Below are 20,523 nucleotides of genomic sequence, written 5' to 3'. Positions count from 1 at the left end.
ACCAACTTCGGTCCTCACGATCCTGTGGGCAATGCCGAAGTTCAACTAATGACCCTGGACATGAAGGACAGGCACCACATCAATAAATACGTTGTCGAGTTCAACTGACATGCCTCTCAACTTCATGGTTATGGAGAAGCCACGCTTCGTCATTTTTTCTATAACGGATTGCCGGAACGTATCAAGGACAATATTGCCAGAGTAGGTAAACCTTCTACTCTTTTGGAACTTCGCACCTTGTCACAAACTTTCGATGCGCGCTATTGGGAGCATAAATCTGAAGTTACACGTCACATGAAACCCTCCTCTAATGTTTTCGACAAGTCCACCACCGCTTCTCGTTCCAACCCCATCCCTTCCTCCTCCTCTTTCAACTCCGCTTCCGGTAGCAAGCCTCTGAAGGACAATAAGAAGTCCGAGGCCAGCTCCACTAAACCGGACCTTTCGTCGAAACTCGGAGACAACGGCAAGCTCACGCCACAAGAGCGTAAGCATCGTCTTGACAAGAAACTTTGTATGTTCTGCAGTCAGTCTGGCCACATGGTCAAGGACTGTCCCAAGTCTTCTTCTCACACATCTAAGGCCCATTCGGCCCAGACCGAGGAGCAAGGATCCACTTCTGCAGAGACAAAAAATTAGTCCGCACCCCTGTGGACTCCGCATGGACTGGGGGTTGCAATTCTTCCCTCTGTGCACTCAAAGAAGTGTGTTTAAACGCGTCTTCCATCTCTGACTTATCCTCCCTCCATATTCCCGTTTCTTTTTCTCTTTCAAATGGTCTATTTTCTCCTCTCAATGTTGACCCTCCGGTTAATGTTCTACCCATTGTAGATAGTGTTGCTGATGTACCACTCTCTCCTCCACCCCCTCCGACTACTTCCATAGATCGATCCACCTCTCTCCATTTCTCTTCTTTCTCTTCTCCTGTCCCTTCTCCTCCGTCCGATGATAGGACACAAAATAAACTTTTCCGCTCCTATGAGAACGTACCCGCACTCATAGACTCTGGGTCTTCGGACTGCTTCATCGACGACACATTCGTAAAGAAGTTGGCCTTGAAGACATATCAGATTAAACCCCTACAACTACGCCTATTTGACAGTAGCACCAACTCAATCATAACCCATGCCGTTGATATTCCCCTCCGCTTCGCTTCCGGAAACATCACCCCCACGACTTTCTTTGTCACATCGCTGGATGGATCATGTTCCCTAGTCCTAGGACACAACTGCATCAGCAAACCCAACCAGGAGGTAGCTCATAGAGCTCTCAGAGCTCTCAGAGCTATGAACTTTGAAAATTGCAGGTCCCCCTCTCTGAGAGCTCCGAAAAGTAGTCAAAGCTCTGAGAGCTCATAGAGATATATTTGCCCACAGAGGACTATTAGCTCTATGAGCACCCTGAGCCCATGTTTAATTCGCAAAAATTCAAAAAAATAAAAAGCTTGACTACAGTATCATGTGACTGGCCACAGTCAAGTTCCTACCCTAGGGTCAACTGGACAACAGTCTACTTAACTCACAACCCCTCATGTGGCACTGCACACCAAGGGCACACAACCCAATTGATATATACACTGAATTTAGGGTTATAAATAGGGTTAATCCGAAATTACTTAGGGGAAAATGAGGGGAAATGGGAATGAGGGGAAATTAAAGGGGGGAAATGGGGAAATTTGGAGGGGGGGATGAGGGGGGGAATGAGGGGGAAAATGAGGGGAAAATGGAGGGGGGGGAATGGGGTGACATTTGGAGGGGGCAATGAGGGGGCAATGAGGGGGGGGAATGGGGTGAAATTTGGAGGGGGGAATGAGGGGGAAATGAGGAGGAAATTAAGGAGGAATTGGGGGGGGGAATGAGGGGGAAAATGAGGCAGGAAATGGGGGGTAATTGAGGGGGGAAATGAGGGGGGAATGGGTGAAATTTGGAGGGGAGAATGAGGGGGAAATGAGGAGAAAATTAAGGAGGAATTAGGGGGGGGGGAATGAGGGGAGAATTGAAGGGGGGGATGGGGGGAGAATTGCAGAGGGAATTGGGGGGGGGGAATTGAGGGGGGGATGAAGGGGGAAATGGGAGGAAAATGAGGGGGAACTGGGGGGTTTCTAAAAACTTGAAAAAAAGTCAGGGAAAATTAAGGAAAATTCAGAAAATTCAGGGAGAAATGGGGGACTTTCAAAAAAAATTGAGAAAAGGAAATTTTCTAAAAAATCAGGGAAAATTAGGGAAAATTCAGAAATCTTGGGAAATGTTAGGGAGAGAAATTTCAGGACATTTAGAAATAATTTTAAAAATTGAAATCACCTTTCTATCATAAAATTTTTGCTATCTGAAAATTTCAAGGCAAACTCCAAAATCCAAAAATTTACACTATATATTTCATCTCCTTTCTCACCCAAAACTCACCCAATTTTGACAATTCAAAAGGCTTGGTATGGATGTATGGATGATATCTGAAGGATACATCAGCTTTCTGTTTGCTTTATTGGGCTGTATTTTAAATTTACTCTTTTTGGGACACTTTTCAAAACTGATTTATACCCTACATAACATGCATGGTTACATTGCCACACTTAAGTGCTTTCCAATGCACATAGATAGAATCATCAAAATTGGATGAGTTTTGAGCAAGAAATGAGATGAAAGATAAAGTGCAAAGTTTTGAATTTTGGAGTTTTCCTCAAATTTTGCAAATAGCAATAAACAAGGTGCTGTATCTCAGCATATTCCATGGATACATCAGTAAACACAAAAGGTCTATGAGGTCTATGAGCCTGCTGAGATCATAGAGCTCATAGAGCCTTTGGAGCCTTTGGAGTGATGAGGATGGCTATTTTCCACACATTTACAGAAACATATATCCATATTACCATTGCACTACTGGTGCCAAGATAACTCAGCAGATTCCATGGAGACATGGAGACCATTCATTAGTAAAAAAAACACAAAGCTCTATGAGCTCATAGAGCTTTTCGAGTGATGATGATGGCTATTTTACATGCATTTCCAAAAATGGATATCCATATTATCTTTGCACTTTGGCATCCTTATGAGAACAAAATCATATATATATTTCATTTTCTTGACTCTATGTGTAGAGGGTGCACAGCAAAAGACTCAATTTGCTCACAGAGCTCTGAGAGGTCTGAGAGGTCTGAGAGGTCCATACCAGGTTTGCTGATGTGGCTTACCCGCTACAATCCGTTGATTGACTGGGTCTCAAGCAGTATTACGTTCCAAACTTCCGAACCTACCAAGACAGTTACTCTGAGCTCTCCCCATCATCTCTGGCACCACTGCCATCGTCCAACATCCAACCATCTGATGTTCCGCCAGCACCTCAGTCACAGGCTCCCATTCCTCCATTGCCATCTATCGAGTTCGTCAGCTGTTCCGCGTTTGCAAAGGCTTGTTGCTTGAAGGATTGGTATCCTTCAGCCTAACCATCCCTTCCGAGGACAGCCACTTGAGGGCTGCCTCATCCCACACCGACTCCGTCGACCTCTCGGCCATTCCAAAGGAGTATCATGAGTTCGCAGATGTGTTCAGTAAGAGCAAAGCCTCGACGCTGGCACCGCACTGTGAGCACGACCTGAAGATCGACCTTGAGGAAGGCACTTCACCACCCTTGGGTACTATGTACTCTCTCTCTACTTCGGAACTCGAGGCCCTCCGGGCGTTCATAGATGAACACCTAGCCTCCGGGTTCATTCATCCTGCTACTTCCACTCACACGGCACTGGTCCTCTTCGTCCACAAGAAAGACAGATCCCTCCATCTTTGCGTTGACTTCCAAGGGCTGAACAAGATCACCAAAAAGGATCGCTACCCACTCCCCCGCATCTCCGATCTCCTTGACACACCTAGCCATGCCACAGTCTACACCAGACTCGACCTCCGGCATGCTTACCACCTGGTTCGCATTGCAGCAGGCGATGAATGGAAGACTTCCTTCCGCATGCGCTATGGTTCCTATGAGTGGCTTGTCATGCCATTCGGTCTCACGAATGCACCCACGGCCTTCCAGCGATTCGTCAACATGATCTTTGCTGACCTCTTGGACATTTCTGTGGTAGTCTACCTAGATGACATCCTTACCTACTCGGAAGACATGGCTTCACATCAGGAGCATGTCTGAGAAGTTCTTAGGAGACTCCGCAAACATGGCCTATATGCCAATCCAAAGAAATGCAAATTTCATATGGACACTACGGAATATCTCGGATACTGCCTTTCTCCCTCCAGACTCACCATGTCCATCGAGAAGGTTAAAGCTGTCCAAGATTGGCCCAAGCCCTGTAAAGTCAAGGATGTCCAGTCCTTCCTTGGCTTCGCTAACTTCTATCAGTGTTTCATCCACCAATACTCCGACATTGTGGTCCCCTTGACGTGCCTTATGCATAAAGGAGCCCCCTGGTTATTCTCTGATGACTGTCACTCTGCTTTCAACACCTTGAAAGAAGCCTTCACTTCCGCTCCCATCCTGACACATTGGTTACCCGACGCCCCCCTCACTGTAGAAACCGACGCCTCCGATTACGTGATCTCCGGAATCCTGTCCATCCATTGTGATGACAGAGAGATTCGCCCCATCGCTTTCCGCTCTAGAACACTCTCGGCGCCGGAGCTCAATTATGACACCCATGATAAGGAACTGCTTGCCATCCACGATGCGTTCCGATTGTGGTGTCACTACCTTGAAGGATCAGGAACTCCAATCAACGTCATCACCGACCACAAGAACCTCGAGTATTTTTCCACCACCAAACTCTTGACCCGGTGGCAAGCCCGCTGGTCAGAGTTCCTCTCCCAGTTCCACATGACTGTCCAATTCCGTCCCAGAAGACTTGGAGTAAAACCAGATGCATTGACTAGACACTGGGACGTCTATCCCAAAGAAGGGGATATGGACTACGCTCACATCAATCTGCAGAACTTCCGACCGGTCTTCACTTCGGAGCAGCTCACTGCATCCTTACAAGCCACGTTCCTAGCTGCCACAGTAATCCAAGCAGCCGTACTCGTCGACACAGAGGCTCTCCATCGAGACATTCTAGCCTCCCTCTCCTCCGATACCACAATCTCTTCTCATCTCACTTCCCCCAACCTCCCCAATTCCCGCTGGTCCATTGATGCCGAAGGCCTGTTAAGGCTGGACAATCGCATTTACATTCTGGATTCCAACGATCTCCGTCTCCGCATTTTGCGAGACAAACACAACCACCAACTTTCCAGACACTTTGGTCAAAACCGGACTCTGGACCTAGTACGTCGTGAGTATACCTGGCCGGGCATCTGTAACTTCGTCAAGAGTTACATGTCCTCCTGCACTTCTTGTGCCATGCCAAAGATCATAAGCCTTATGGCTTGCTCAAACAACTCCCCATCCCCGAACATCCTTGGAACTCCATCTCCATGGATTTCATTGAACAGCTACCCTCCTCTTCCGGTTTCACTTCCATCTTGGTCGTTGTGGACCACCTGTCCAAACAGTGCATTTTCATTCCTACCCACGATACCATCACCTCTCCGGAACTGGCCAAGCTCTTCCTCCTCCATGTGTTCTCCAAGCATGGAGTTCCTTCCCATGTCACCTCTGACAGGGGTCCGGAGTTTGTCTCTCATTTTTTCCGTTCACTTGGTAAGGCCCTCGACATCCGCCTCCACTTCACCTCTGGTTATCATCTGGAAGGAGACAGTCAGACCGAACAGATGAACCAGACGCTCGAGCAGTACCTGCACATCTACAGTAACTACCAGCAGGACAATTGGTCCGAACTCCTACATCTCGCGGAGTTCGCTTACAACAACACTCCGAATGCCACCACAGGCACCTCTCCATTCTTCACCAAGAAAGGCTACCATCCGAACATCACCATTCACCCGGAGCGAGACCTGACTTCAGTACGCACCCAAGAGTACTCTGTAGATCTTGACTCCCTCCACCACTTCCTTCACAAGGAAATTGTCAGGGCACACCCACCTGACCCACTTTCACCTGGTCCGACCCCACCCGATCCCACTATCCTCACCCGCTGCCCCCATCCTCCCCCTCCTTTCTCTCCTTCTCCTTTCTTTCTCCTTCTTTCCTTTTCTACTACACGGACGACTTCCTTGCTCGATGTACCATTAACCAGGCTGCGCAACACGCCCGGACCCGGACACACTGGGTGATGCCCTACACACCGGACGTGCCTGAGACCTCTTACGGAGATACCCAGGCGGACACGGCTGTGCATGTAGATGACGTGGCACTCCCCACGTGACCTCCAACTGCATGTACATAAACACAGCCTAAGTGGGAACTGAGAAGCAACCTTCTTCTCACACTTCCCACTTTAGGCAAGTAGCTTACATTCCCCTGCTAATAATAATAACACACTTCCCAGTCTAAGTGGCCACGGACCCTCGCCTGCTTCGGGCCCGTTGTTACACATGCCCGCACCGCACCCTACCGGGCCCTCAGCCCTGGGCAATATACCCAGACGCTCTTGACCCTGGGTCGGTCCCTGACAGAAATGCACCTTGCTCAGATCCGTTATCAGGCCCAGCAGACTCCCGTCGGAGTCCTGCCCCAGCTTTCGAGGTAGGAACCTCGGTCTATGTAAAGGCCAAGTATTTCCGCTCCACCCGACCTTCCAAAAAGCTCTCTGAGAAAAACCTCAGCCCATTCGATATCATTGCCCATGTTGGAACTCACTCCCTCACTCTCCACCTGCCGGAAACATGCAAGCCATTCACCCGGTATTCCATGTCTCGCAGATTGAACCCTCCATCCCGAACATCATTCCGAACCGCCACCAGCCACCTCCACCTCCCATAGAAATCAAAGGCAAGATGGAGTTCAAGATCAAAGAGATACTCGACTCCAAGATTGAGCGACGTAGACGCAACAAGTTGCTCTACCTGGTCAAGTGGCTAGGCTATGAAGGGACCGACAAAGAGACACAATGGCTCCTTGCTGGTGAACTCAATCACACCTCCAACCTTATCGAAGCATTCCACTCTCGGTACCCAGATAAGCCTGGACCCGAAGCTCCTTAGGAACCCCGACTCCTCTCCCATCTCTCCCTTTCTCTCCACTCCTCACTTCCATTTTCTTTTTTCTTTTCTATAAGTACAGCTCCCCTCACCTTGCTAATTCTGGGCCTTCAAGGGTTCAGGCCTAAGAAGGGGATACTGTCATATCCATCCCCAGCCATTGACTTCCACTCCCTCTGATCCCTCCAGACTACCTCCACTCCTTCTTCACTAACCTTGGAGCTCCCGTATTCCGCAATCACCTCAGTACCCCTCGATGGTCACCACCCCCTCTTTTCAATTTATTACCTACGCCTCCCTAAGTATGGAGCCCCAAAGGCTTCCGGACAGCTCCAACGTCCGCTAGCGCACTCCTGCCTCCGCTGAGCAATACACTCGCTTGCCCTGCAAGTCCACCTTCAGGCCTATCCCTCCTTTCCGTTTCTGGGTTATCGCCTACCATTCCGTTAACCCCGTAACCCGACTCATCGGTAATATTCAATTGGCTAATGATTAACCCTGTTAGCTCCGCTCCGCTTGGCTCCGCCATTTGTGGGCCCACCCTTGTTGTAACTATATATACTCAACTTGTACATAGGTTACACCTCAGTAATAAAATTGACTAGAGTTTACCCCCTTCAGTTCTGGTTGCCAGTTTAGTAAGTTAGGGCATGGACATGTTACTTGGCACAGCGCTCCTGGCATAAGTCGCTGAGGCTGAAGCCCTCCACCATGGAGACACTCCTTCATCTCGACCTGGTCTCTGACAGATATGGTCCAGGCAGCTCCAGGATGCCTGGCCACACACCCATGGGTCCAACTTCCACAGTCACCCACTACCATGCACTGGTCAACCAGCCTGCTTTCCCCAACAACTCCTGCTACCAGTACGCTCCCATGAGTGCCAAGTCACTGATAGCCACCAACTGGATGACTCTCTTTGGGAGTCCCAGTATTACACACTACCAGTATGCTCCATTGAGCACCAAGTCACTGCTAGCCAACCACTCCCAACACACCCACTACCGGCATGCTCCCAGGAGTGCCAAGTCCCTGTTAGCAGACCACTTAGTGGATCCCTCAAGGAGCCTCCACTGTACTCACTGCCGGTACACTCCCAGGAGTGCCAAGTTACCATTGGCCAACCCACAGGTTATACCTTCAGACACTCTTCCCCTTCTGCTCTCCCTCTGATGGCTATGCAGCCACCTCTGCCCATGAACAGAATGGCTCAGGTTGGGTTCCCTGGAACCCATTCCTGTAACATTGGTGCCCCAACCCTGGTTGCACCATCATCAAACTCAATCATGTGACCTCGAGCTCACACACAGGAGGATTACTGTAAGGCCAGTTGGTGTGCCAGCCTTGGTGATTCCTCAATCCTCAGGCTGTTGAGAACATAGACTGTATGGAGCTAGTATTTGACAGGGGGGAGAAGAGCAAAGCTCCTTTTCCCAACCCTGGATGCTATATATGTACATACAGGTGTTTTACATTGTTTAGTCCAAAGTTTATTATAGAATAATGAATAAAAGGAATGCACACATCATCCATTCCTTACAATTACCCATCTAACTTAGGTGCTGTCAACTCAGACTATCAGTATTCTATCATCCCACTAAAGCATGTGCTAGACAAGTTTTCATCACCACAGAGGTTCTATTATGAGTGTGCGCCTATGGACATGCTATGTGAATGGCAATGGCTGGGCCCAGATGACATAGAGGTTCAGTCATTCCACAAACTGGCTACAGTTGACACTGATCCTTCAGGCAATGGGTCAGTTCACCTGAACCATTTCCAGTTCCAATCTCATCCTTGCTGTGTTCAAGGCAGACCCAGGACAGATCATCCATTCAACATTGATCACATTGGGCTGGATCGAGTTAAGTACATCAAACTTGGTATTACTTGCAGCAAAAACTAGCTGATTTCATCATACATTTCAAACATGTTGAGGTTCTTGCCCTCACACAGTCCCAAGCAGTGGGCACCCATTTTGTCACAACCAACCCCTCACTGGCATCAGTATGGCCTCACAATCCCAAGGTTGTTGCAATCTCGCCCACTGTAGTGAAATTGGAAGTGTCCTGTCCTCAGTGCCAGGTGGCACAGTTGCAGCCTATACATCAAGTTCAACTCATTCCAATAGCTCAATGCTTCAGCCACATCAAATGGCTGATCCTGTGCAGCTGAAGGGTCAGTTGAGGTTCCAACCTTAGTTGTGACTCCTGCTATCCTCAAGCTGTCAGAAAGTAGGCAGTATAGAGCTTTATTTCAACAGGGGAGGAGAAGAGTGAAAACCTGTTTCACCCTTCCCCACATTTTATATACATTGTTTTACATCAAGGAATAAAGAGTAATAAACAATGAATAAAGATAGCGTGCACAGCACGCATCACCACCCTGAGACCCATGTACTCCTTACAGCAGCACTCCACAGGACTAGCGTGTCCATCAGAGCATCTCCACCCAGTTCTGTTTTGCTCATCAAGCACGACACCCCTTGTGGCCCAACCTGTCATGAGACTGAACCATCATCCTTACCTGTCCAATCAGATTGACTGGCCAGTTCACTGACTGCCCTGTTGGATCGTCCAGATGCACCATCATGGCACTTGCCTAAGCTGGTGTGCTCAGATGAGCTGGACTGTTTAATTGCTACCAGCTCATCCATGGCAACATCCTCCAACAGCTCAACGCTTTTTGCAGTCAAGACATTGTAACAGGGGAATCATCCCAATGTCACACAGGCTCACAGGGGGGACAGTAGTCTCTCAAGGCCTCACTGAATGTCACTAAAAGAGGTCCTAGAGTACGGTGTTTTTGGTGTTACGGCTGTATAGTTGTGGCTGTGCAGTCATGGGACTACCCCAACTACACTCGCCAATGTATGTACATGAAAGAATGAAAGAGCACTGTTTTGTAGTGCAAGGGTTTATCCCTGCAACAACATTGCCCTGGCTTGTCCAAAATTGGCATCCAAGTATTGATGAGTGACTATTGATCTCGGAGTGATAAGCACTAGCTCAGTCTCAAGCTATATGCATGAGAACTATAATTGTATTACCTATAAGTGCTAGCTAAAGGCAATATAACATACATATCATGTAAGTTACAGAGTAAAAGGGATGAGAAACGAAAGGAAGTATTACTGACCTCAGTCTCAAGCTACAGTAGTGGACACACAAAGACTTGAAAGTTTCTCAGCTGGGTTCTGCTACTCCAATAATCCTAATGTTGATGGAGACAGACACCAATCGAGTGTAGCTACCAAAAAACAGGCTTCCTGAAATTTTCCCATTTTTTTTTTTAGCAGTGGCCAATTTTTGGCTGAAAATTTTTCAGATAAAATTAAAAATTTTGAGTTTCAGTGGACCCAGAAAAGTAAAACAGTGCAGTATTCATGACTATGAAGGGGGTAGGATGGCTTCCATGGCAGCCATTGCAACTTCTGACATGGGGCAGTGCCTCTTTTGTTTCTTCACTTCCCATTCCATGGCCTTCCCAGTCAATCCATTGCAATATGCATCCATGAGTCACCACACATGGTTGATGAATTTTCAGATAGTACTGAGAGGGCATGAATCCAGACATTGAAGTGCTGCAGCCTTGGCAGCAGCAAAGGTGGGCTTCTGTCAGGGCCCGGCCTCGGACTCGGAGGCTCCCTGACCTCAACCCCCATCTAACCTGTCCTCACACTATGCGGGGCATGAGATGTATAGTAAAAGAAAGGGAATATATACACTTGCCTATGCAGGGCATGAAATGAGAAGAAGGGTAAAGGTCTCATCTCACCGCATGGTTGCTATATAAAGGAATGGGTCACATGCCCACAACTATACAGCTCCTAGAGTTGTGTAGTGTGACCTGGAGGGAACATCCAGGTGGCAGTGCCCAGTAAGCGTGGAACGTTCTGGGCGAGCTGCTCACTCAGAAAGTTCCCACGCTATCCCGTGTGCGCGGATACACAACACAGAAAGGCAACAACAAGGCAACAATAAAGGAATGGAAGGAAGGATTGGTTGGGGAGTCTGGGGCACCCTAGGGCAGGGTGCTGAACCCTGACAGCTTCCAAATGTCATGATATCGGTACTTGCCATACCCCCATTACTGCAAAAGTATTTCACCACCTGCATCTTGAAGCCATGTTAAGAGCGACATTGGGACCTGGATGCTAAATAAGGAAGGCATGTGCTAGGCCGGAACCAAATCACCATGGCACATTCAAACATCCTTGATTTTGCATGTCAAATTCACCCTTACTCAAAATATTCTTCCATAATCTTATTCCTCTTGTAATTGCCTTCCACATGATGCCCCTTCCAACTATAGGTGATCATTTTTTAGCATGTGGCCAATTTTTCACCAAAACTAAAAAAATTGAATCTTCAAATATTGGTTTATTGTTAGCAGCAAATGATCAGCAAGTGCAAGATAAGTGATTTCACCAAGTTTGAGGCTTATTGAATGTATATCTTGGACACACTAAAATTTTGAAGACTTTGCATGTCCACTACTGTAGTAACCACATACCACATCTCACTTCTAAAAGTGAAGAATTGAGAGTGTTATGTGGTGGTTGATCATTGTCAGGTAAAATCACATTGAGGGGTGAAAACCTGCAGTTGACAACTAAATCCTCAACCATTGTTAGGGATAAAAACCATATATACAATCCATGAATAGGGACACAAGCACACACTCAAGAGAGAAGCAATCAAACAAAAACTATTGGGAGCCTCCAATGATGCCCTGAATGACCCTGTCAGATTGTTAATAGCAGTAATTGTCATGCCACCCACCACTAAGTCCTCTTTACTCAATGGACATGGAAAGTTCGCACTTCCTCGGAACACTGGACTGATTTTTGCCAGGACTCTGATCCTCAACTATCTTATAGGTGAAGATGAATTCCGACCAACAAATACTGTCAACTGACCGTAAGAACATAATCCACAACAATATTTTGAGGTGTGGAGCCGTCAAATCCACATTTGCTTGCAATGTCCTTTGCAACAACTAAGGTGGGGTCGAGACTTGTTTCATAGGTGATGATAAACGGGAAAAGGATGGGTGTAATAGCATGCGAAGCGAACTTGACATTTGATAGTGAGCCACCACCAATGGAAGATATGTTCCCGACAGGATATGTCGCTACGGCACTTATGTTCTGGAAGGTAGCAGAAAAAAAATTGGGATTGTCCACACTGATATTTAACTATACTATGGAGGTCAACCAGCATAAGAATGAAAGATATGATAAAGAATACCTGTAGATTGATCCTGAAGCCGCCATTCTGTACATCAACCTAAAAGAAGAATGAGGAAGGTTCGTACATTCCCACCGGGCAGGCCTACTTTATTGCCTGTAGAAGGGAAAACGAGCCCGTTGAACGTGACATTAGGGGTCGGATCCACTGCAATGTGGTGTTAGGGATCCTAGATGAAAATGCCGAAGGAATGGATCGCACCAGTCCCAATGCAGCGACCGTGGACACAAAAAGCACCAGAGCCGTCAATAGGGTGCAGCAAAGGAATCTCGCGAAGCAGCTCCCTCGAGAGCCCTGGAGAGTCCAATTAGAGAGAAAGATTCTCTGCAACGTCACCACACCTTAGTCCAAACATTTCTGTGATCCTCGTAGCTCGAAAATCTCACTGCTGGGGTAGACCTATAAATGACGAATCAGGAGGAAGGATACGGCCGTGGCAAGAAGGAATGAACTTTTCTTGCGCTACAGAAGCTTCAGTGGAGGATTGTTTGGAATAGTTCCGCTCTCCGGGGCCATCAGTTTGGGGAAAGGTGCATCTTGGTACGCAGGATAAACACTCTCTCCATATGGCATGTTGTAGCCAAATTGGTGTTCGCGTCCCTCGTTCGAAAGCTGGTTAGGGATTTGATAAGGATTTTGATACGACATGACTGCAATTGTCTTACACTGCCACACTTAGGATGGCGGCTAACGGGCGAGATGACCACAATGAATTATTTCCTTATTTTTATCAACACCACGACAATACCCACCGACACCACACAACCCGAGGATCACTGACGATACCAACCAAACTACCCACACTTCATGTATAGTCCCCTTCATGTACGCCACGGGGTATCCGCACTGCCACGACATCACGAGAGGCCGCGGGTTATTAAGATAGATTATCATCATCATCACCGGAAAACCTGAATAATCGTTTCCAACACCAGCGACATTGTCAAAGTTGAATCCACCCCTGAGCACATTGCTCTGGTGCAACCGTAGAAACAGACCATTGTAGTCTTGATTCATAACATAACCACACCGATACCTCTCCCTACTCCCACCCCGCCGCCTTCATCGCTGGACAATGCCCGATGACCCTCGAAAGGAAGAGTACGATAGTTATATAGATAGTAGTTCAGGTACCCATCTCCGGGGCCAAACTAGATGAAAATCGATCAGGGCGTACACCACCGACCTAGTTAATAGCGAACCTTCAAGTCTTCGAGGAACAATGCATTGTCCATGAGAGTAAGAGCATTGAAGACGTCAAATCCAGCCTGCAGTTTCATTAACACCAATCTACCTCTAAAGCCATCATCATCTCACCTTCTGAGCAATAATCAATGCTTCGCCAATGAGTTGCTGTAAGCGTGGACGGAGGTGATCTCGATCCGCACTCCCTTCAAAAGCTGCACTACTGGCATAGTAGTATAGGTATGCAGCCTCGAGAAGCGCGTGTTTTGAGCTGCGCATCACGGTAGAGGGTAAGGAGTAGAAGGAGAAGAAATCTGTGATCTGATGAGTTCTCGGTTCCTGTCAACGCTTGTCAGCTTCAAGATTCACAAGAGGCTGAGTCCCCCACCTCCACTACATAACTCCAGACAACTTGTCCCCGTCTTCGCCCGTCAACGGGTTCGCCACGTCCTGCACCGCTGAGGATATTATGCCTCAGTTCTTCAATGGGGTAACGAGGATACAGCTTGAACCTCTCCATGTATTTCTGCCATAGAGAAGCTACCTGACCAATGTCTTTAATCTGCATCTCACGGAGTCCCCGGCTTGTAAGCTCAGATGGGGGAAGCTTGTTACGAGCAATCATACGAGCTACAGTCATGTTGCGAGGAACTGTCGTAAAATGTGTATCGACGAGTTTCGGGATGTTGAGGGACCTGTGAAAATATCTAGACGATGCAGATCCTTATATTCCCTCAGCAATTCAGACCAAATTAGAAACACACACCTACAAGTGGACACCGGGGTAGGCAAGACGACGCCAGCGGTATAGATCGCCTGAAAGATACCCTTAAGGTGGCACTGCCGGGTTACTTCCTTGATCAACACAGGCGCGAGACGCTTTGAGCGCAGTTTCTTGTGAACACAAAGATAATTGATCTCGCTCATGCGCACCTCCCTAAAAAATGACGAATTAACCTAATTTCTGAATACTGTGGGGGACCGTACTTGTTTCGAACTACGAGGGTAATTGGGACACCCGATATGAATGCCACTAACTTCTTCGATGATCGCACTCTAACACCAACATGCCATTCTTTATGATATCCTGGAGGCATGAGGGCCCTAGAAACAGGGTTGGATTCAAGACCCGCATCACGAATCTGGAATGCACACCATTGAAGGAATTCGGCAGAGTATTGGAAACGGAAGGCTGCCTCGGTATCCTCTACGTAGTTTTGTGACAGCAGTTCGTATACTTCCCGTGACTGGTGCTTCGGTTACCAATAAACTAACGTTGGTGCTGCGAAACGAGTACGTACTTGAACGGCATCTGAAATATCCAACATAGACCACTCAAAGTCCTTAGGTAGAGGATCGGGTTCCTGTTTGATCTCCTCTAGTGATTTCGGCAATTCAATTGGCCCGTCATCAGAGATAGCATCGCCTTTCAAGTGCAGCTTGGTTAGATTAGTAGGAGGTCTGTGCTGGACGTCGCCTTACCAGGCTGCGGTACAGGCTGCGTTTTCCAAAACTTCAAAATGCATCAGGATAGGAGGCGATAGACGAAGGGGAACGAGGGAGATATTACTTTATGCTCACTAATATCCTTCCTACTCTTGCCACCCAGACCGCTTCTACTGTTGAGCATGTCTTTAAGCCGCAGTTTCCCGAGCATTTCTTGGATCTTGTTCGCGTCCATATCTCGAAGCTCAGGATGATCCTCTATTTGAGAATGGATCGCATTAACAATGCCTTGAGGAGGAACCCTCTCAGCGGGATTAGGAGAGACTGAGGATAGCGAGGATGTGGGCTCCGACTTCTTTCCCTTGCTGTCATCCGCTTTAGCCCCATTCGCTTCCTCCGAAGAGGGATTGGCGGAAAGGTCGGATGATACTTTTTCAGCTCTTTTAGACTCTTTCGAGTTCGGCATCTTGATTAGGGCTGGGTCCTGAATCGACACCGGAAATTGCCTAACCTTGTTTGCAAGATTGAGAAATTAAGTCTTGACTCCAGTACTGCCACTCTCACACAGCCGTGGACACGCTCTGTGCACTTTAGTGACCAAGTCCCTTCTATTCGTTGATTGGGGATTTTGTCCGTCGCATATGGGAGGACATGAGTCCCACCGTCTTCCATTCCTCCCTTCCGACGCAATTATTCCTACCCTCAAATGTGAGCATACGAAGAGTCCCGTAAGACAGATAGACAATTTTATATCACTACATACGCCTAGTCTTCGAGACTTTCCGATCTTGATTCTGAAATTTCCCTGTGCGTCTAGCGGAAAGAACGATCGTCAGCGCCACAGTTTCGAGCCTAATATCAACATTTGCTGGCTATCCAGTTAGTCTGGTCGCGCCGCCACTTGCTTGAGTATTGACTTTTGATCATAGCTCGATTCATTAAAGAGTAGGCTTCAAGCTCGTCGGACTCCGATCACAGTTTTTAGGTTAGGTGTGTCATTTGGTTCCTTGCTGTCATCACCGCGACCGAATCCAAAGCCCTCCAGGCATCGGTATATGGAGAGAGGAAGGTGTCGGTGCGTAAACTGGCTTTTAACATGACACCCACTCTGATCCGGTGACAGCTGGATTTTTTCGAGGCATCTGGATACCTCTCTTCACAATATCAGCCGTAAGGGCTGCTTCTTTTACAATCTATACAGGAACGAAGGAGGCACTGCAGAAGGCCCATTGGCTGGACAATCGTCGTCTTACACATGTCGTGTTAGCTGGATGGTTTGGTGGTGCCATTAGCGGCTCCGTCATATCAGCTGGCAGTGCTCGTAGGTCACTCATGGACGACTTATATCAACCCTGCCTGACTTTCCAATCTAGCCTTTGAACTCGTCAAGGTTTGACATCTTCCTAGCACCTGTTTCCAACACTTCCCAATTCTGCTCTAGGTTCGACGGCAGTTGGAATTTTCCATTGCTGAGAAGCGAGGTGTAGTGCTTCATAAGGCCCCTTCAACTGCAGCTTCCGTGCTAGATATAGTACACCAAAGTGGAGTTCGTGGGCTGTACACAGGTAAGATCATCTTTGGTATACCAATCGTTCTGGTTTCACCCTGGGATGAACACCATAAGGTTTCCACTTGCATCTGTGTAGGTGCACATTGAACCAGTGGAGCACGATTCTGATGTGAGCATGAGCAGTGCGTGACACGCTTGGGACGGCGATGTACTTTGCGGAGTATGATTGCTTTCGCCGTATATTAGGAAGACTCCCCTCCGGTGCCCAAGGGCCGCAACCTGCCTGGTTGCCTTTCCACCTCCCTGACTCACTACTCCCTTTTTTGTGCGGAAGCTTTGCTGGCGTGTCCAGCTGGGCAATCATATATCCGTTGGACGTGGTGAAGACCAAAGTACAACAAAGGGCATTATCCGGAGAGCAATATCGTAGCGCATTGGAGACGTTCACTCGTCTGGTGCGAGGGACCGACCCAGATAAACCGAAACCTATCTACCTCGGCCTTGCGCGCCTGTATCGTGGCCTTGGTGCGTCCATTTCTTTATGCAACGGTGCAAACATTAGCTGGAACTTCCAATGAAATAGGTGTAAGCGCTTCAAGGAGTATCATAACCCATGGAGTCCTTTGGACTATGTTCGACAAAGTTGGAGTATTGATTGATTCACTATAAGCACATGGCTCTGTGACGGTGTAGCTTCGCTTTCCGAATTTAACAAAGATTGTTCTGAAGCATTACTTGCAAAATTTGCATGCTTGGCTCTCAACGTTCCTCGCCTCGGGGTTGTCTTGAACCTCTCAAAACAACCAACTCCGAAAATGACCCGTGCCTTCTGATTTTCCGATTTCTACCCGGATGCTGGGAAACCGTAGCCCTGTTCTCTACGGCCGCAGGGACAACGAATGGCAGATCGGCAGTGAAAAGGACGCCATGGACCCAACCAGCATATGGACCCCACTGCGTATGGAAAAACGATGCCATCTGCCCTCGTGTTGTTGGTGATATTGTGGTCCCGCGCATACGGTTTCCTGCTGGGAAATTGTAGTGCTTGATTGCAATGGACACCATGTGTGTGTCAATCGGGACCGTCGCATGCTTGACTATAGGTTCAGAGTATGCGACACTTGGGGGCTATTCAACACACTACCTTATCCAATGACATGAGCAGAACACAGTCGGCGACTTTGGGACCAACCCCAGGGAGTTGCATTAATTCATCCCTTGCACTTTCGTAAGTGCATTCGCGTAGGCTCAGCAGCCATTTCTGAGGATCCTCATGCTTTTTGCACAGTAAGGCTGCCGTCTGTTGGATAAACTTGGCACGATAACCAAAGCCAAGGCTGCGCAAATCAGTCTCCACCGAAGGTTGAGCCAAACTCTGTGGCATTGGAAAAGGATGATTTGATGGATTTATCAACTCAGCATCTTCGGGTCCCAGAGTAAGAGGTTGCGAGAAATGAAGACACAGTTTATGCACCATGGATGTAATTCGAGGTATATTATTATTCTGAGAGCAAATGAACCTACGGACAGCAACATTGAGCCACCCTCAGACGAAGCAATGAAGGAACACCCAACGAAATTAATGTTTCCCATGGGTCTTGGCGGAGAATCCGTATCCCTCCACCGAAGTGCTGACGAGCAGCGATGAAAATCGGATCTACGACTGCATTGAAAATAGCCTCAGTGTCGACATGAAGATGAAAGTAATCCTGGATCCACAGCCGTGTCCAATCCGAGTCTTCGGCAACCCCGTTCGCCAAGATCGTCCGGAAAAAAATATATTCTTCGTTTTGGCGTAAGCAGACCACTCGATCGAACAACACAAAGCGCCATTCTGGAGAGTACGGCTCAAGATCGAGTCGGTCCCATCTGAAGGTTTGACCACATTTCAATACGAGTGAAAGGTTCAGTTGAGAGGGCAGAACTCGGATGGCATCGAAGCCCCGCGGCAGCAGATGCATTTATGACAATGACCACACATATCACGTGGCTTTCCTCCACTTCAATATATACTTCAGCGGAGCTGTCCGAACCGATTTGTTATATTTGTTTATATCTAATATTGGTCTTGCTGTGGGATGTCTCTCTCATCGAAAGTCTCATCTAATGGCTCGAACTCGGCGTTCAATGACAAGGTGTGCTCTGCGAGCGCTCGCGAAGCCATGGCGTTTTCTAATGTTTCCCAGAGGAAACCCATGGAGGTCCGATTATCCAACATGACTGCCGCGAAAGGTGAACAGATTCTGTTCTGTGTTTCTCAGCACATTATTAATCGAGCTGGAGGAAGCCATAAGTGATGCCGTCCGCACTTCCTTGGGGCCGAGAGGGATGGACAAAATGGTGTGAATTTTCCATCATCCTCTCTCACTCAAGCTCATGAAACTCAAGATACAAACCGCTCAAGGAGAGGTGATTGTCACCAATGATGGTGCTACAATATTAAAACACATGGCGGTATTGCATCCTGCAGCAAAAATGGTACGTAATCACTCACTCATAACCCTCTGCATATCGAACTCATTGGAGCGAAAGCTTGTTGATTTGTCTGCAGCACAAGATGTGGAGGGTACGTAACCGTTGCCCTGTGAGGGACCCGTCTCTCAATTAAAATTAGCTGGTGATGGCACGACGTCCGTCGTTGTACTCGCCGGCAGTCTACTGAGCGCCGCAGAAAAAATGCTCGCCAAAGGGATACATCCTTCGATCATTGCTGAATCATTCATCAAGGCGTCCCTGAGAGGTGTACAATATCTTGATGAAATTGCGACTCCTGTGGACCTTAAAGACAAAGGGAGTCTGCTCCGGGCTGCAACCACCAGCCTCAACTCGAAGGTAGCCAACATCCGAACCTTGTCCGTCTCTGAATGTGGTTAACTGTCCACGCTGTAGATTGTATCCCAGTACTCTTCAATCCTCGCCCCGATCGCGGTCTCTGCTGTAACTCGACTGACTACTCCGACATCGTCTAATGTCGACCTTCGTGATATAAGAATTGTTAAAAAAGTCGGCGGTACCATAGAAGACACCGAACTCATTGATGGAGTTGTCCTTAATCAATTGGTGATCTCCAGTGCTGGCGGTCCAACAAGAATGGAAAAGGCCAAAATTGGTTTAATCCAATTTCAGGTCAGCCCGCCTAAACCTGATGTAAGCATATCTTCTGCAGCAGCGAGTCATGGACAGCCAATGATGACCTCCTCAGATGGACAACCAAATTGTTGTCAATGATTACCGACAAATGGATAAAATACTCAAAGAAGAGCGCGAATATTTACTTCGGCTCTGCAAGAGGATAAAGAAAACAGGATGTAATGCTCTCCTGATCCAGTGCGTGCCCCTTGGTCCTGACAATAAGGACATGCTCAGTTATGAATTCAGGAAATCCATCTTGCGAGATGCAGTAACAGACTTATCCTTGCATTTTCTGGCAAAATTGAAGATTCTCGTGATAAAGGACATCGAACGTGACGAGATCGAGTTTCTCTCCAGAAGTACTGGGGCACGCCCTATAGCAGACATTGAAGCCTTTAGCGAAGATAAACTTGGGTTTGCGGAACTTGTGGAGGAGACACAGAAAGCCGAAGCACGTGTAGTCAAAATAACAGGTGTCAAGAATCCCGGCCGTACAGTTTCAATTCTATGCATGGGTAGCAATAATGTGGTGCTTGAGGAAACTGAGAGGAGCTTACACGATTCACTCTGTGTTGTTCGATGTCTCGTCAAAAGACGGCAAGTGCACCTCATTCATTACGTGATTAGGTAACTCACACATTCCACAGTGCCTTGATAGCGGGAGGGGGCGTCCCCGAAATACACACATCACGTATGCTTTCCCAATATGCACAGACCCTCAGCGGTCTGGAAGCATACTGTTTCCAGGCATACGCAGACGCGTTGGAAGTCATTCCAACAACCTTAGCCGAAAATGCGGGCTTAAACTCGATTGCCATTGTTACCGAACTTCGTAATCGGCACGCACTAGGTGAACAGACGGCGGGTATTAACGTGCGCAAGGTAAGCCGACATCCACTCGCGCAATGATGATGCGCATTCACGTGCGAACTTCCCGACAGGGACTGGTATCCAACATTTT

The 20,523-nt window shown here is 47.8% G+C and overlaps 3 protein-coding genes across 3 annotated transcripts; 1 reads left to right on the top strand and 2 right to left on the bottom strand.

The window, feature by feature from the left end:
* Positions 1 to 11,803: 11,803 nt before the first annotated feature.
* Positions 11,804 to 12,225, bottom strand: EI90DRAFT_2877939 (uncharacterized protein; the record flags this gene model as incomplete). The annotated part of the gene is made up of 2 exons (XM_039053901.1): positions 11,804 to 11,908; positions 11,959 to 12,225. Coding segments are annotated over 2 exons (372 nt in total), but the record flags the coding sequence as incomplete, so codon positions are not given.
* Positions 12,226 to 13,302: 1,077 nt separating this feature from the next.
* EI90DRAFT_2957485 (uncharacterized protein) lies at positions 13,303 to 15,386 on the bottom strand (the record flags this gene model as incomplete). Its single annotated transcript, XM_039055448.1, has 10 exons — positions 13,303 to 13,440; positions 13,492 to 13,557; positions 13,607 to 13,813; positions 13,863 to 14,181; positions 14,241 to 14,411; positions 14,462 to 14,578; positions 14,630 to 14,721; positions 14,776 to 14,900; positions 14,957 to 14,987; positions 15,045 to 15,386. The coding sequence occupies 10 exons, from the start codon at positions 15,384 to 15,386 to the stop codon at positions 13,303 to 13,305; spliced, it is 1,608 nt and encodes a 535-aa protein (XP_038907564.1).
* Positions 15,387 to 15,561: 175 nt separating this feature from the next.
* EI90DRAFT_3148443 (mitochondrial carrier) lies at positions 15,562 to 17,099 on the top strand (the record flags this gene model as incomplete). The annotated part of the gene is made up of 9 exons (XM_039065572.1): positions 15,562 to 15,628; positions 15,738 to 15,799; positions 15,850 to 15,910; positions 15,966 to 15,995; positions 16,044 to 16,219; positions 16,362 to 16,485; positions 16,545 to 16,562; positions 16,614 to 16,955; positions 17,014 to 17,099. 9 exons carry the CDS (start codon positions 15,562 to 15,564, stop codon positions 17,097 to 17,099), a joined length of 966 nt encoding a protein of 321 aa, XP_038907563.1.
* Positions 17,100 to 20,523: the final 3,424 nt, after the last annotated feature.

Source organism: Cantharellus anzutake (assembly GCF_015039405.1).
Source record: "Cantharellus anzutake strain C23 chromosome Unknown EI90scaffold_297, whole genome shotgun sequence".
NCBI classification, from domain to species: domain Eukaryota; kingdom Fungi; phylum Basidiomycota; class Agaricomycetes; order Cantharellales; family Hydnaceae; genus Cantharellus; species Cantharellus anzutake.
Note: the sequence above shows the minus strand (reverse complement) of the source record. Positions and strands in the feature narration are given on the sequence as shown.